Source organism: Equus przewalskii, chromosome 18 (assembly GCF_037783145.1).
Source record: "Equus przewalskii isolate Varuska chromosome 18, EquPr2, whole genome shotgun sequence".
Classification (NCBI taxonomy): Eukaryota; Metazoa; Chordata; class Mammalia; order Perissodactyla; family Equidae; genus Equus; species Equus przewalskii.
The window spans coordinates 23,673,194-23,691,023 of record NC_091848.1 but is presented as its reverse complement, the minus strand read 5'-3'; the positions used below and the strand labels follow the sequence as shown (position 1 = coordinate 23,691,023).

General features: G+C 43.8%; 1 protein-coding gene across 1 annotated transcript in view; it reads left to right on the top strand.

The window, feature by feature from the left end:
* Positions 1-17,830, top strand: part of KLHL6 (kelch like family member 6) — a 54,694-nt gene that overhangs the window by 26,023 nt on the left and 10,841 nt on the right. The window contains exon 3 of the mRNA XM_070583239.1: positions 12,974-13,423. Coding sequence (XP_070439340.1) covers positions 12,974-13,423 — 450 coding nt within the window. The remainder of the gene's footprint in view (positions 1-12,973; positions 13,424-17,830) is intronic.

The window sequence follows — 17,830 nt, the reverse complement described above, 5'->3', positions numbered from 1 at the left end:
GCTGTGTGTATGCTGGACAGGGTGTGTAGGTGAAGGTGTGTGTGCAAATCTTTACTTCACCTCCTTATTTTAAGTATGATGTGTTCATGTGTCTTCTTCAGTTTCTGGTGTCCCTGAGACCAGAACCTCTCTGGTCTGGTTTCTGCAGAGGATAAATCTTCTTCACCAGTGAGCGGGGCAGTTGTTACATTGCAAGAGGTGGCGAGGAGGACCAGGAGGCTTCACTTTTTCCTAAACTGACTCCCTATTATCAGCCCCCATCTGCCCTGGTCTTCCTGGTTTCTTGGGATTTTAATATTCTTGCTTTTTTGAATTCTGAGGGACAAACTTTTTCCTCTGTAGGTACTTGGTCTGACTTTTCTCGTCTGCAAAGTCACTTACCAGTCTTCATATTCTGTGGGTTGTGGTTACTGATTCTCCTAGTTTCATTGAGGATGGAGTTTGTGTTTCTGTTTCTTGTTCTCCTTTCAGTTTTGGGTGATTTTTCAAGAGAGCTATAAAAAGTCTTAGATAGTAAAGACTGCAATCTTTTATAATAATGTTGCAAATATTTTCCACTGGTCATTTGACTCATAATTTTTAGTTAAAGCTTTCTTAGGTGCAAAAGTTTAAAATTAGTATTTAGTCAGATCTATTGATCATTTCCTTGATGATTTTTGCCTTTGGTGTGCATTTTTAGAGAGACTTTCCCCATTGCTTGATTATATATTCATTCACTTATAATTTCATTTCGTTTTGTTACATCTATAGCTTTGATACTTAAATCTTTAATATGTCTGGAAATTCTTTTGGCGTAAATTTTCTTCTTTCCATTTTCTCTCAAGCTGTGAGCTTCAAAAGAGAGTTTGGTTTTAATGAGAGAGGTGGGAGAGGAAGACAGAAATGGGATAGACAGAGGGCAGGCTCTGTTCATTATTGATTGACCTATACTAGTAATCCCTCACCTCAAAATTTTCCAAATCTTGTTCACTTTCTAGGCAAAATACTGTAAGTTACACTCTGAGGCTATTTCACTGATTTTCCTATGAGTGTCAATTCTTCTGAAAGTAAGAGAAGAGTGCTGCAGGCTTCTGGGTATCTGTTTAACCTGCTTTCTGACTTCTATGGCTTCTGGGCTGCTTGCTTTGAAGTCTCAGACATAGAAAACTGGGAATATTTTCATGCTTGAAGACATAAGGGACAGAAGTTCACAGGTTGTTGAGATCACTTTGTGGTTTTTCCAAATTATTCTTTTGGATGGACAAAACATACCCTTGTTCCAAATTCAGAAATACGGAAGGGGAAACACTGAAACATTTTGCCATCTTCCCTTTCAACGATGCCTCGCTGTCCCTCATGTTCTATGCACATACCTGTGCATGTGTGCATATATCACTCCCACTCACTGATTCCATTTTTAAACACACCTGTTGGCATACTATCCGCTGTATTTTGCATCTTGCTTTTTTTAACTTCACAGTATATTTTGGAGATTGTTACAGGTCTGTATGTGTAGAACTGCCTTGCTCTTTTCAATGACTGCATAATGTTGTCGGGCTCCGCTTAGGTATAAAACATGCCCAGTCGTCTGTGATAATCTCTTATAAAGCAGGGTGGTAGAGCAGAAAGAAGATGGGCTTTGGAGTCAGGCAGAACTCAGGTTTAAATCTTGGTTTGTTGATTTATTTGCTGTGTGGCTGTGGACAAGTTATTTGGATTTTCTGAGCCTCAGCTTTCTCATTTGTAAAATTAGGATGATAACAACAACTACCTTCAGGGAGAGTTATTATGATTAGTTAAAGGATTAAATAAGAGGATATTTTGTTAAGTATCTAGCATACAATAGGTGCTGAATAGAAGTTTCTTCCCATCATTGGTGAGTTAATCTTTACTTTACTTTGGACAGTTTGTGCCTTGGATAAACTGGGCTGACATGGAGCTGGGGGAACATTTCCCTAAGCCATCCTTAAATCTTTGTTTTTTCCTGGATTAGAATTACAAGAGACCATCATTTAAAGTTTTATTTTCTCATGTTCATATGGCACATGAGTAGTATAAGGAGTTGGACTGGTGCTGTATTTTAATTAACTTAGAACTGTAGATGGAGAAAAGCGTGCCAGAGTTGGCCTTTTGTTATTTCAGAACATCCACAGAAGCCGATACCACCTTTGTGGGACTGAAATCAACGGAATCAGATTATCTCGGTATTCCCCACCCCACACAGTAGTAAAGGTTTCTTAGTTTTCACACCACTCATATGACTCAGCTGCTCTTTCATTTTCTGCTTCTCTTTTCAGATCTTTTAGTCTCTTCCTATTATCCACTGATTGCTTCTCTTCCAGAACTTCCCAGTCTGGAAAGAGATAATTCCATTGACCAAGCCAGTCACCACTATTGTTTGAAAAAGGCTTTTTCTGCAAGACAACTTCGTGAGTTGCTGGCCTGCCAGCAGACTGATTGCCCTTGGGTCATTATCACTTCCATTGTCAACTGTCGTTGGTCCAATCAGCTCTGGCATAGGGTGGGACAGTTTCTTTTCGGAGGAAACTTTGGGTGTGGCAGGTACTAAACGATCTGCCTGCTAGAGGAACTTCGCAGTAACCTGGCCATAACTTATTAGCCAATTATGAGGAGAAACATATTTTTCTTCAAGTAGTTTTTGGAAAGGTAAAAGTAAGAGAAGTATTCAAGAAGAAAGGCCCAAGTGACCGTTCACATGTGAGGTAGGGTGTTTGAGATGAATGTCATCCAGCAGGGGTTCCAGAGAAGCAAAGTGCCCCCCCACTCTCCTTACCTTACCTGGACCTTCAGGCTTCTGAGTTGTGGATAAGCAAGGTAGTCAGAAACTGTAGACCTGAGACAATGACTATAAGAACTTGGTAAAAATTTTCAGTCTTGGAGAACTTTGCCATGTTTATTGGGGGAACTTGGTCATGTTTGTTACTTTCACTTTTGTTATTAAAAACTCATGAAAGAATAAGGGCTTGTGAGCGTATCTGCAGGGCAGCAAGAAGATTTGAGGTCAAGGAGGCCACACTCACCCTGCATTTAGCCCTGGGACAGAAGGATCCCTAAGATAAGAGCAGCAGGTTAGAAGAAGGAGTTTAGAAGGAAAAAGGAGATCAGGCTGAGTCCTGGGGGCACCAACATGAGGAAAGAAAGGGAGATGGCAGAGTGGGAGCCTGGCCTGGGCCTGAGAAGCTCCATGTGGTACCTCCCCAACACTTCCTGGCAGGGACATAACTTCTGCCATAGTGGCGGTCTGTGGAGGCTGTGGTGAAGGTCCTAGTATTGCTTATTTTCATATTTCTTTTCATAATAGGATGAATAATGGTGAGATCTATGTGGATGAGGCAGCCATGTGGTCAGTGGCCTACTTGATGGCCTGGGTTGGCTTCTTGGCTTACTCAATACCTGGATCATAGTACATAAATATTTGTTGAATGAATGAATGTGTGTGTTGTTCTTGTTCTTTACTAGCTGAATGTGAAGATTACCTCAGAAACTGCTTAAGACCCCCCAAAAAATTGCCTAATCTCCTTTAAGAGGACACTAAAAACCCAATCCTGGCTCTCAGAAATGTCATGGGCTCATAGAGGAGGAAGTATTTCACAGGCTAATACTAATAATTGCTTCATTTTTAAGCACCTAAGTGCCAGGTACCTAGCAAAAGGTAGGCCTCATTCCTGTAAGGTACAGGTGAACTGTTGTCATTGAGAGGGACCCACAGATTATATCCACTCAACATCAGAATAGCCAGCCAATCTAGGCAAGAAATCAGCCCAACTATTTCTTTATCATCATCTAGATAAAATCAACCTGTGGGCTATCTGATGCACCTTCTCCCACATACACCTTTTGCCAATGAATGTTGCTGTGTGGCCACTGTCAGTGTTAAGAAATTAGGGTTAATCTCCTATGTCCACACGACAATAACGGTTGTGCTTTTCAAAGCATTCACTATGTGGCAACTATTTTGCCTGAATTATTTTATTTAAATTGAGGTAGGTATTTTTACTCCCAATGTATAGATGAGGGGAATAAAACTCAGTGATGAGAAGCAAGTGCTCAAAGTTTCACAGTTAATGAGAGAGGAGGCTGAACTTAACACCTGTCTGCTTAGGCGTAGCCTGTGTGTTTTCCACTACGCATACTGTGTCCGTCCCCCAGAGCGAAGCCTGAAACAAGGCACGATCCTGAAGGCAGTTGGGCCGTCAGCATCCTCAGCGAGGGCTGCCCAACGGGAGATTCTGGGAACCAGTGGTGCTCCCCGAGTGTGTCAGGAGGCAAGACCTCACAGCTGCTACCCCTCATGCCCAACTCCCTCTGGGGAAACTTGGACCCTTGGGGCCACCAGGTGTCCCCGCCTCAGTAGTGAGCCTGCTGCTGCCCAGACGATGTCTTTCATCATTTCATTTCTTTTCTTCTCAATGTTTACTCTTTTTTACTTTTAGCTATAACTTACATTTAGTAAATGGTATACATCTTAAGTGCACAGATGGCTGATATTTCACATGTGTATACAGCCGTGTAACCACCACCCAGATCAAGCTCTAGGACGTGCTTGGTGTCCTAGAGCACTCCCCGTGCCCTCCACAGGCTGTACCTCTCCAAGGGTGACTACCACTGTGGCATCTGTCACCACGGATTAGTTTTGCTGTTTTTGAATTTCATATTGTTCTTGTAAGAATTCTACTTAGTATAAAGGGTCTAAATTTTAGGCTATAAACTCAGGTGTACAAAAAAAAAGTGTGATTTAACCTATTATTTTTCTAACGTTGAACTCAATCTCTATCCTGAGCTTCCTATTCTACCAGTGGCAGAAATTGTAGTCAACTTGATGATGCCTCACTTCAGGGAAGCTCAGTCAACTCAGGGTACAGGTTGCTTATACAGTTCCAGGGGGCATTTACATAGCGCCAGGACATCATAGAAACAGGCATCTGGCCCAGGCTTACCATGGTCATATGCATCACTGGTCCATGCTGGCACCTGCTGGAGCATCTGTGTTCCCATCAGTCTCTCTCTGGTCAACAACCCCTTCTCCACTGGCATCAACTGAAAGTCCCCAGTCCCACCTGGTTCTGACCCTCAGTTCCTGTGGGTCATTTTGCATTCTTTTTGACCTGTTTGCGAGGCCTCTTCAGGTCTGCCAATCCTCCCAGCTACTTCTGTGCCCCTCTCAGGGACACACAGGAAACTTCCATTTGCTCTTCTGTGTCAACTATCGGGACCTTGGAGGCACCGCCATAGGCCCCCTTTGTCTAGAAACAGCACGCTCCAATTTCTCTTCTGCTGCTGCTCTGTTGGATTGCTGCCTTTCTGATTTCATCTCAGCAGTCAAGGCGCACTTTCTCTTGTTCTCAGATCCACAACCTATAAGGGCTTTTTACTATTCCCTTTACTCTGGAGTTTTTGCCTAAGTTGGGAGGCAGGACATCATCTCAGGGACCCATGCGTCTTTCTCACTCTATGACTAGACCCTTTCTGCTCTCTCTTCTAGGCCTGGGGATCATGGGAAAAGCTGACTCTTACATTATTATCCATTCTCCTAAATCTACTGTTTTGGCCTAAACTTTATACCTAGACTCTTTAGGTTTCTGACTTTTGAAACTCAAAGGGCCCAGTTATTACCACTAATTGGTGTTTTAAAGCTATTTTTCTAGTATAAGCTCTGAAAGTGTATTTAGAACCTCAAAAGCCAAAATCATCTTCTTTTGTCCATCCTGTCATCCCTTCCCTGAGTCAGTAAGCCTGGAATGCCCTAGTTACTGCCTATAGGTGTGGGATACAGGAAGTGGGATGTGGGATTTCACTTGTAATGAAAATCCACGTTGCTACCAGATTCTGACTTTACTGCCAACTAACTCCCACAAATTACTAAGCATCTACTACATGCAAAGTACTTTGTGAGAAGCCGTCAGGGAGAAATAAAGATAAAAATTGTAAGTATGGATCACATTTATGTAGCAATTTACCATATTTGTTCCCCCACCTGATTCCCTCTGATGTTGACAATATTTCTGTGGGTGGGCAGACCAGATAATACCCTCACAATGAGCCTCCAAGGTGGCCTTTATTATTCTCACCACTTTCCGGATGAGGAAACTGTGGCTCAGAGAGAGTTCAGCTCATCAAGTGGTGGAGCTATGATCTGGGGCCTAAACTGAGGGTCAGAAATTCTGACTCCAAACACTGCCTGCATCCACTACCCTTGAAGCCTCAAAAACAAGGATTCCCAGAGAGATTTCAACCCTGCAGACAACCCAACTAGACTCCAAGGCAGAATGTAGGAGTTGAGAAAAGTTCTGGCTCTGAAGGGATGGCATTGAACTGGACTTCACAGAATGGGGAGGATTTCAACAAGAGGCAGTTGGGTTGGGAGAAAAGTGTTCCAGCAGAGAGAACTTGTAAGCAAACATTTAAGGTTTCCGCCTTCTCTACGCACTACCCCACTTATTACAGCTGTACGCATTTGTCGACCTGCTTCTCAAGACTTGGCTTCCGCTGAGATACCTGCCTCTGTGCCCTACACACACACACACACACACACACACACACACATACACACACATACACACATACACACATTGCACCCATTCGACATCCTGAGCATCAGCCATGTCCCAGACACAATCATTCCATTTAACCCTCAAATGGTGTCCCTCCGTGACCTTCACCATGTCCCTGGGCTGAGTCACTAAGCCGCAGCTGTGCCAATTTCCCCTTGAATCGTAATGTGTCCCACATGTATCTCCTATTGTGTGCTGCTGGCCTTTTGGGGCCCCCACTATCTCCTCTGGAAAGTCAGAGACTGTTTCTTGCCTGAATCTTGACCAGACTTGCCATGCCCTTGGGTACTGCCCCTTTCCTTTCCCTCTGACCCACTTCTGAGGTCAGTCCACCTCTGTCATTGTCTTTGTCTCCCAGCACCTGCCCCACCTTACTGAGTGGGCCTTTGGCAGGTCTTAGCTCCCTACTTTCCTGCCCACCCCATATACCTCCAAGAAACCAGCAGACCTCTCAGCTATGTCTAGGACAAGGACTGAAAGTCTGGAGGGATGAGGGCCGGCCTGGTGGTGCAGCGGTTAAGTGCACATGTTCTGCTTTGGCAGCCTGGGGTTCGCTGGTGCGGACACGGCAAGGCTTGGCAAGTCATGGTAGGCGTCCCACATATAAAGTAGAGGAAGATGGGCGCAGATGTTAGCTCAGGGCCAGTCTTCCTCTGCAAAAAAAGAGGAAGATTGGCAGCAGATGTTAGCTCAGGGCTAATCTTCCTCAAAAAAAAAAAAAAAAAAAGAAGGAAAGAAAGCCTGGAGGGAGCAGAGGACATCCTGGTGGTGGGGGAAGGAACATATTCCCACACAGTCTGAGGTGGGTATATAACCTGAGAAAGAGGGAGAGGCAAGGACAGAAGACTAGGATCAGTGGTCATTCACAATTTGTAAGCATGAAGACTCCTCTTTAACACAATACAGAGCCAACAGGAGGACAGCTTTGCTTTTAGTATCTGCTGTCTGAGAATAAAAAGAGTGACAAAAAATTTACAATGAATTGAGAAACGCTTTCAAATAAATTTGAATTTTATTAAGCTCATCAACTTACACAGTCTTCACATGCACTGATTTGTTGGGGCTTGAAGGTAGGGACCTCGATGTCTTCATAGACCCTTTGCAATAAGTCCAAGGTCCCTTAGGGACTATGGTCAATGGAATTGCTGATTTGGACCAAAATAAAACTTTCAGCTATTCTGGAGGAGATTTGAAGGAACCTCTAGGGAGATGTGGAATTACGTGGGTGAAGTCCCTAAGGACCCACGTTCTGGAGAGCATGAAGGAGAAGCGCAAGGAGGAGTATGGAGATGGGGAGCGTTCTGTTCGAGGCAGACGCTTCTCGTGGGAACTGCAGCCGTATCTCAAGTGGTTTCTCTGACTGTATTTTTAGTCTCCCAGTCAGAGAGTCAGGTGCCTGGCTGTAACCCTTTGCTCACATGGTCCCCAAACAGGAAGTTGGTTGTCTGTTGTCATTATCTGTCATCGCTTAGCTTTAACAAACAAGTTCATGTGTCATTGGGACAGGCTGAGACAGAAAATTTACCCTCGAGTCTTAAATAATCCTGAATATGAAGAAGCAAAAGAAAGAAAGAAAGAAAGAAAGAAAGAAAAGAAAACAATTTCTTGTCCCTATGACGGCCCCACGCATCCGCAGTTCCCCAGTCACTGGCTGAGATCATATGATACTGCCCCGCACACCTCACACTCAAATTGTTTATGGAAGCCTATTTTGGAGGGGGAATTTAGGCAACTTGGAGACCCCTGCCCATCTTGTCTTCAGAAGGCCTCTCAGACCCTCCTGGCATTTTGTTAGCTCAACAACGCAACAGTTACAAAGGCAGTGATGCCCAGTGATGGCAGCATCTCTGCCACCTACTAGCTGTGTGATCTTGGGCAATGCATTTAACTCTATGAATTCTCTATTTCGCCTTCTGTACAAACGGTAATACTAGTGCCTACCTTATTACTACTTGTTAAATAAAATATATTTGTTAAAAAGAAAAATTTATTTGTTAAAATAACGAACGGGAAAGGGTCTAGCACAGAACTTGGTACATACTAGAGGTCTGAGAAATATTTTCTTCCTTTCTTTCTCCCCTTCTCTTCTTTGCCGGAGTTATTCTAAGTAGTGCTGGAAATAAAAACGAGAGTATGACCTAGAACCTGCTGTTGAGATGCCTGACCATAGTACAAGGCAGAAATGTAATTGGCCTTCCGATTACAGGAGGAGCAAGCGAGTGGCCCGGCGGAGCACAGAGGAGGGAGAAATTGGTTCTTTGTGGCAATTGCAGAGGCCGTGAAGGAGGAGGTAGTTTTTGAGAAAGGACTTTATGAATAGGTAGGATTTCTCCACTTCTTTTCCCTTCCCTTCTCTTCTTCTCCTCCCTTCTTTTTAACGTTTTGACCCAGCATTACAAATGTCCAGAGGCAGAGAAGGCTTCAAGCAGAGTTTGATTAAGACCGTGGCTCTCTTTCTTTCTGGTCCTCTCAGGCTGGCTCTCCCTCTTGTGTTGGCTTTGTCCTCAGGTGGATGGATACCAGAGAGCAACTCACTGTGTCTCCCATAAACTCAATTCCCAGAAAAAGGCCACACGTGCAAACAAATGTTTGCATACAATTGTAGGGGTTCATGGACTCTCTGGGCCCGTCGACTAGCCCCAGATTTAACACTCAATGAAGAAAACAGCCTGTGTAGATAAAGTGATGCCCATGGTGTTCACTTCTTCCAACTTTTTGAGGTAAACTTAAAAGAGGACTTCTCAGTTGAAATTGGCGTGAGCTCTCCTGAGTCTTTTTTTAAAAAGTGGGGCTTTGGAGTCAAACTTGCCCTGGTGGGGAGAGCAGGATTTTAGCAGCTACTGGTGGGGGAGAAAGCTGGTCCAGGCTGAGGAAATGGCGTGAGCATCGAAGGTGGTGACAGGCAAGCTGAGGGCTGTTTGGAGAGGTGAATAGACAGGTCTGACTGTGGAGGGGGTGCATCAGGGAGAGTCCCGCCGACGGCTGAGAGCCAGACTGTACACGGCTTGAGGCGTAGGGTAGAACTTTCTTCAGTTTCAGCAGTGGGAGCCCTGACCTTTGTTACATAGTGTTTATCACAGTTGTAATTTTACCCTTGCTGTGTGATGATTTGATTACTGTCTGCCTCCCCCGCTAGTCTGTCAGCTGCAGAGAGCACAGGCACTGTGTCTCTTTCTGCTCACCTCTGTACCCCCAACACTAGTAGAGGACCTTCTAGAAAACGGATGCTCAATACATATTTGGGAAACGAATGAGTGGAGGAATGGATGAGCGAACGTTTTCTGAGTGGGGAGAGACACATTTGGACCAACGTTTCTAACAAATGTGAGCTTCGGTGCTTGATTCGATTCTCCTTCATGGTTTCCTTCTTTGCTCATCCATCGTCACCAAGCAGGGGTAGGAACTGGCATCTTGCTGGCCAGGCCCCCCAGTGTCTGGGCAGATCAGATCATCTGTGCTCTCCGCTGATGTGTGCAAATCAGCACAGCATCTGCCAAACCATTGTACATGCTATTTGACCAGAGGCAGCTTGAAATAGTGTAAAAATATGCATTTTTAGAACCAGATAAGACTGGTTCAGATTTTAGCTCTATCTCTTATTGGTTATAAGTCTCTGAGGAAATTACTTCACTTTTCTGAATCTCTTTTCCTCATCTATAAAACAGGTACGATAATAAATATCTACTTTGTAGTGTTGCTGAGAGGATTTTGTGAGCTGGTTAGTATAAAGGGCTGGTATATGGTAGGTGCTCTCTATTTTATTGCTTACATTTTATTTTATCTTTTCATTGTGTACTTGAAAATCATAAGGAAGTATTTATTTTACTTTATTTTTTGTGATTTTTAAAAGCAACTTCATGCTCCACGCAGAAAGCTTGGACTATGCAACAAAGTCTAAAAAAACAAATGAATAACTTTCTAAAACCGCAAGTGAGATAACCATTATTAGCATTTTGATATGTTCCGTTCTAGCGTTTTCTCTATTCATGAGAAACTTTATTTATTTTAAGTAGATAATTCCTCCACATGGCTCACAATTCGAGGAGGTACAAAATGGGAAACAGTGAAAAGTAATTCTCCCTCTCTGCGCTGACCCAGCTACCAGTTCCCCTCCCCAGAGGACCGCTGTGACCAGGGTCTTAGGTGGCTTCCCAAAGACAGTCCACATATTTAGAAAATCTATTTGATGTTCATATCATGTTCCTCTCACACAAACGCTGCGCGGCGTACCTGCTGCATCGCCCTGGAGGCCCCCCTCTGAGTGAGTTCCCTTTCAGCCCTCCAGGATGTCTCTGTGGGCAGGGCCACGTAGGGCTCTGGTCACAGGGTCTGAGGGCTCAGCGAGGCTTGATCTCGGTTGTATATTTTTACTCTTTGAACTGAAAATCTGCAAACAACTAAACAGGTGTTAGAATTCTCAGTCTTAACCGTTTGCACAGTTGCTCATGCGAGGAGATCTGCAGGCGGTTGGGGCCAGCAGACAGGGTGGTCTGAGGCAGAACTCAGGCTTTCCCCAACATTGCATTGACCCTCAGGCCGATGTGTTCTAAACTGACAATTGGAAAGTGTGGTCTGATGTGGAAAGATAACATTTTGGGATCGACCCCAAAAATCAGGGATGTGTTCCCCCTAGAATGTTCTGGAGTAGGACAAAGCCTAAGTTAATATGGTCCACTCAAGACCAGTCCTGCCCTCATGCCCACCCTTCAGGCCCCACAACCCTGCCACCCCCAGCTCCTATCCCTAGAGCTTCTCCTGTGCGAGCTGCACCCATCCCCGGTCAGGTCTGCCCATCTATACTTTCACCAGACCGGCCCTCCCCACCAGCCCTGCCCCTTCAGCCTCCCTGTTCCCATTCTTCCGCTAACTGATCAACCCAAGAACGCTGATAACTATAGAACACTATAAGGGGCCCAGTGGACAAGGAAGGGGATAGGAGGTCGGACGCCTTCAAAGCTAAGCTCCAGAGAGCAGCGAATAAGAATGAACTGATGCATTTGAAGCACCTCATCTGAACAATGAGTATTAAATAATATAATGGACATGACCGCGCTTTGTAAGCCATCAAGAGCTGTATGCGCGTAAGGGACTCATATTCTTATGAGGATGATGGTAATTTAAAAATAAGACATGGAAGCCAATCAATTTTACAAATTAACTTTTTCATTACAAAAGGATTACTTATTCATTTTAGAGGATTTGGAAAATATATAAATAAACAAAATAAGAAAAATGCTCATCATCTTATTAGAGAGTGTGGTGCCTTATCATATGTATACAGTACATTCCCTGTCCATCCCTATAGGACCTGTTTCTGTGTGAGGATTACTGCTCCCTTGACAACAAATTTTGCCACGTGACTTACTCTGGCCGGTTAAGTATGAGTGGAAATGGCATGTGCCACCTCTGAGCAAAAGATTTAAGAGCCTTTGTGTGGTTCTGCCATCTTTTTTCTCCTTCTGTCACAAGACTGGCATACCTACGTTAAGGGCTTTTCCATCATCCTGGGTTTTGGAATAAAGAGTCCTGTGAAGAACATGTAATGTGAGTGAGAAATAACACTTACTGCTGTAAGCTCCTGAGGTTTGGGGGTTGTTTGTTACTGCAGCATAATTTGTTTTAAGATACTTGATACATAGAGAGGTAACAACTGTAAGTATTTTGGTGTATATCCTTCAGTCTTTTTTCTATGCCTATATTCTATGTATTTTTTCTTTATAAAAATAGGATCATAATAGACATTTGATTTTGTGAAGTGATTTCTCATTTCGTCTGTAAATATTTCAGCATATATCTCTAAAAGATAAGAGTTCTTCTTTAAACATAACCACAACACCATTATCACACTTAAAATTAATAATAATTGCTTCATATCACCAAATATTAGTCATTGTAAAAATTTCTCTGACTTTTTAAATTATTTTAAGTCAGAGATCCAATTAAGGTCTATAGTTTGCGATAGGTTGATGTGTCTCTTAAATCTCCTCCTCCCCTTCTCTCTCTCTCTCTTCCTCCCCTTGTGATGTGTTTGTTGAAGAAACTGAACTGGTTGTTCTGTAGAATTTCCCACAGTCTGGATTTTGCTGATTTCTTCCCACGGCGTCATCTAACATGTTCCTCTTTCTCCTGTTTCCTGTAAATTGCTGATTAAATCTAGAGGCTTGAACAGATTCAGTGAACGAGTTTTTAAAGTCGATACGTTATGAACATTTTCTATGTTATTTAGTATTCTTCTACAATGTGTTTTCCTAATGATTATAAAGCTGTCAAAAACATGACTGTATTTTCATTTATTTAGCTGGTTCCCTATTATTGGTCATTTAGGTTGTTGCTAAATTTCCACTAACGCACACAACTGACTGCTAAACCTCCTTATGGACTAATGATTTCTGGCCTGATTTGCTGCCCTTCTGTTGTCTTAGTTCCTGCGGATGGTCGATGCCTGTGCCAGCTTCCTCACAGAAGCCTTGAACCCAGAAAATTGTGTTGGAATACTGAGGCTGGCGGACACACACTCCTTGGACAGTCTAAAGAAGCAGGTTCAAAGTTACATCATCCAAAACTTTGTGCAGATTCTGAACTCTGAGGAGTTCCTCGAACTTCCTGTGGACACTCTGTACCACATCTTGAAGAGTGATGACCTTTATGTGACGGAGGAGGCGCAGGTGTTTGAGACTGTGATGAGCTGGGTCCGGCACAAACAGTCGGAACGACTCTGCTTGCTCCCCTATGTCCTGGAGAACGTGCGCTTGCCGCTTCTGGACCCGTGGTACTTTGTGGAGACGGTGGAAGCAGACCCTCTCATCAGGCAGTGCCCGGAGGTCTTCCCGCTGCTCCAGGAAGCCAGGATGTACCACCTTTCTGGCAATGAGGTGAGCTGACGCTGAGAGGTACTGAAGTTAAAACAAAGTGTAGGGGTTAGTGGGCCTCACAGAGACACAGGTGAGGCTACTCACAATTCCTTAGGGCATTGAGAAGATGCTACCCTGCTTATAGTTTGAGTTGGGCAGTTCCAGAAGCCCTGGGATTTCTCATCTGTAAAATGGGATAATACTACATCGTAGACAGCTACTGAGAGGATTAGGAGAGTTATGGAAATCACCCAGCACCATGCCTGCCACAGCCTTCGTCTCCTCAGTTGTGTAGGGGCGGGAGGGGGGTGGGGGTGATGCACACATGAACGGAACGTGCTCTCTCCAGTCTCCATTCCACATGGCGCTACTTTCCTAATTTGCCCACTATGGGGGAACCTTGAGTCTCTTGGAACTCCTCTGACATTACCTTGGTTCAGATTCTCATTATTTCCTTTCTGAATTTCTGAAAATTCCTCAAAACTCACCTTCCTGCCTGCAGTCTGACCTCTCTCCAATTCATTCACTGGCTGGCTGATCTAAAACTCAAGCCTAATCATTTTGCTCCTGGGCTTAGCCTCTTCACTGGCTCCGCACCACTTTCAGGATGAAGCCCACACTTCCTGCCTAAGCTCTCAGAGCCTGGCCTCAAGACCTTCACCTCCCGACCACTTCTCTAGCATCATCTCCAACCTCTCTCTTCTGCTTTAGTCCCAAGGCATTGATTGTAATTCCCCAAAGCGCATGTGTTTTTTTAGCCTCCAGGCTAATGCAGGTGCTGCTTAAATGCCTTTTTCCTCTTCTTTATCTAGTTAACTTCTGCTCCTGCTTCAAAGCTCAGTTCAACCATCACCTTCTCCAGAGGCCTCTCTGCTTCTCTAGCACCTCGTGCATTGCTGTATCATAGCACCAACCACTGCACGTTAACCATTGAAGTCCTCATCTGTATATCTCTCTACACTGGCAGCTGGTTATGGTAGGAAATATGCATTATTGGACTTTTCATCTCCAGACCTTAAGAGAGTACCTGGTATATAGTAAGTGATCAGCTTGTTAAACGTTTGTTAAACAAGTAAATGGGTACCAAGATGGTGAATACACGTCATTTGGATATACTTGGTTCTCCTTAATAATTCCTAAAGAAATGTTTTATCCAGAACTTTATAAAAACAAGAATAGGCTTAGTGGACAGGAACAGAACAATCATGAAGTCATGATATAGGGACGATTTGTTAAGTTTGGACACATGAACACCCACACATATATGCCACCATATGATAGTTCTGGGATGGGCTACCACGCCTTCTTCATTAGGCCATTGGTAGAAATTTTAGCCAAAAGTGGCTTAGGAACTGTCTGTCTAAGGGCCCTTGGGAACCTCCTCTTTTTTCTGTGTGTCCTTTTCTAGTTCTGTGTTGTCCTCAGATCCACTGTCACTCATTCAGTCTGCAAACACATCCTTAAATGTTTGGTAGAATTTACCAGTGATATTAACAGAACCAGGCGTTTTCTTTGTGAGAAGGTTTTCAACTACAAATTGTATTTCTTTAATAGACATAGGGCTTTAGGTTACCCATTTCTTTTAAAATGAGCTTTGGTAGTTTGTGTCTTTCAAAGAATTTTTCCGTTTCATAGAAGTTGCTGAATTTATTGGCATAAGGTTGTTCACAGTAATCCCTTATGATCCTTTTAATATCTGTAGAATCTGTAGTGATGTCACATCTCTCATTCCAGATATTGGTAATTTGTGTCTCCTCTTTTTATTCCTGATCAGTCTGGTTAGAGGTTTACCAATTTTATTGGTTTTCTCAAAGAACCATCTTCTGGATTCATTTGATTTTCTCTATCGTTTTTCTGTTTTCTATTTCATTTATTTCTACTCTGATCTTGATTGTTTCCTTTCTTCTGCTTACTTTGGGTTTAATTTTCTCTTCTTTTTCTATTTTCTTAAGATGGAAGAAGAGGTAATTGATCTGAGACCTTTCTTTTTTTCTAATATTGTCATTAGTGCTATAAATTTTCCCCTAAGTACTACTTTAACAGTATCACATATATTTTAATATGCTGTGCTTTCATTTTTCACAAATAAATCCTGAACATGAGTTATATGCCAGATATGCCACCAGGCACTGCAAAAACAGTCACTGCCTTAGTGAGCTTGTCAGAGAAGACAGGACACTAAGCAAATGAAGGGTGATGAGTAGACTGATGGAGGAAACCCAGGCAACCACACGGGAAATATCTTGTGCTGGGTATGTGGGTCACTGGCAGGTGGCTCAGCAGTGGGAATCAAAACCCTCATACACCTGAAGACAGGTGTCAGCCTCTGCAACTGCTCTCTGTTCATAGTTTAAGGTACAGAGTCTTGATCAGCTATACCTCCAACATTCTGGATATTTTTGTTTCTGCTTCCCATTTCCCAAGTCCCTGAAATGTAGGTGATAAAGGCTTTCCTCTGATATAAAATGTCTCTACTAGGACTTCTGCAAAATTGCTGCCATGAACTATCTGCTCTGTCTTTTGTGTTTGTAATGGGGTAGGGTGGGGAGTGGGATTATGGCTTCTGGATTTAGGAGGAGAAAGAATTCTGATCTCTGGAGAAGACTCCAGTGTCAGGAACTTGAGTTTGTGGTCAGGCAGACCCAGGCTTGAACCTGGACTGCACAACTTACCTGCAGTGTGACCTCGGGCGAGCTACTTAGTTGCTCTAGGGCTCAATCCTGACCTGTAACATGGGAATAATGATACCTACCGACTGATAGAATTATTTTGAGAATTAAATGAAGTGACGAATGAGACACGCTTAGCACAATGTCTGGCACATGGTACATGCCCCACAAATGAAGGCTGTTCTTATTCTTACTCAGTTCCTTTATGATGACCTCTCTCCCACAGTCAAGCATTTTCTTTCTCGGAGGTGACAATCTCTCTTTTCACTGTGTCCTAGGTTTTTGCTGCCTTATCGCCCTAAATCCTGCTCAGGGCACTTTCTCATTCCCATTTTACAGTCTGGGTGACTGAACCAGCCAACCACTGTGATCTCTGAATTGGGGTGTCCTTGCCAGTTGATTCCCTGAAACTCCCTGTCTTCTCGCTGCTTGAATGGTCTTGGGTTTCTTCCCGATGACAGTGGTGTGAGCCTGCAGGATACTCTGAACACATTCCCCCTCTTAACCTTCCTTTCTCGAACTTCAATATTTCTTGTCCTATCATTATCTCCCCCTTTTAACCTTGTCCCTCCTCTAAGCTCCTGGAGGTGGTGACAGTAGGAAATTTTAGAACCCTAAAAGCAAATGTCAATTTACATTTGATTTAGGAGTTGTAGCTGGTACCTTCATTAGGAGGGGTCTTTTGGGGCAGAGAAATTTGCCCCTTCATTTCATTGCCTCCTAAGTTTCCAGAGGCCAACCTGATCTATACCAAAGGCTGCTCTGACATGTGCAGTGTAGGGGGAGTCTCATTCCTGAGGGCGGTGGGAGCAGAGGCTCACCCCTGAGGACAGCTTTGTTGAAGCAATATGGTCTCTTCTGTTTAGTTCCCTTGTATAGGCTCTGTGGACAACGAGTTGTCAGTAAGGTGCAACTGTTTGCTCTATTTTTAACAAACTGAAAATAAACTGGTTAAGCCTGATCATTGCGTGCAATTCATTGGCAAGCCCTTCTGTGCGTCTGCAACAAACTTGCACATTAGATTGGCATTTGTCATGCCTTTGGGGTTACTATCTTGCCAAATGTAGCTGAACTTACAATTTGGTAATAGTGCCACCACTGGGCAGCTCTGTGGTGCTGAGTTACAAGGTAGGTCTCAACATCCGGCCAGTCCCATCAACTAGATGATTGTATTAGTTATCTTTTGCTGCGTAAATTATCTCAAAGCTCAGCATTTAAAACAACAGGCATTTATTACCTCACAGGTGTCAGGAATCTAGGAGTGATTTAGCTGGGTGGTTCTGGCTAAGGTCTCTTCTGAAGTTGCAGTCAAGCTGTTGGCTGGAGCTGCAGTCATCTGCAAGCTCAGACGGGGCTGGAGGATCCGTTTCCAAGCTCACTCACAGGATTGTTGACAGGTGTCAGTTCCTTGCTGGCTGTTGGCTGGTAGCCTCAGTGTCTTGCCACTTGGGCCTCTCCACAGCCACTGGCTTCCCCCAGAGCAAATGACCCAGGAAAGACTGAGAGAGCAATCAAGACGGAAGCTGTAGCACCTCTATAAGCTAATTTCAGAAGTGACGTACCATCACTTCTGCTATATTCTATTGGCATAGAGACCAACGCTGGAACAATAGGGAGGGAACAACATAAGGTGTAAATACTTGGAGGTGGGGATTGCTGGCGGCCATTGTGGAAGCTGGTTTCCAAAATGATCTAGCCGGGAAAAAGTCTGTATTGGATCTTGGATTACCTAGCTTGCCCCTTCATTCATTGATTCATT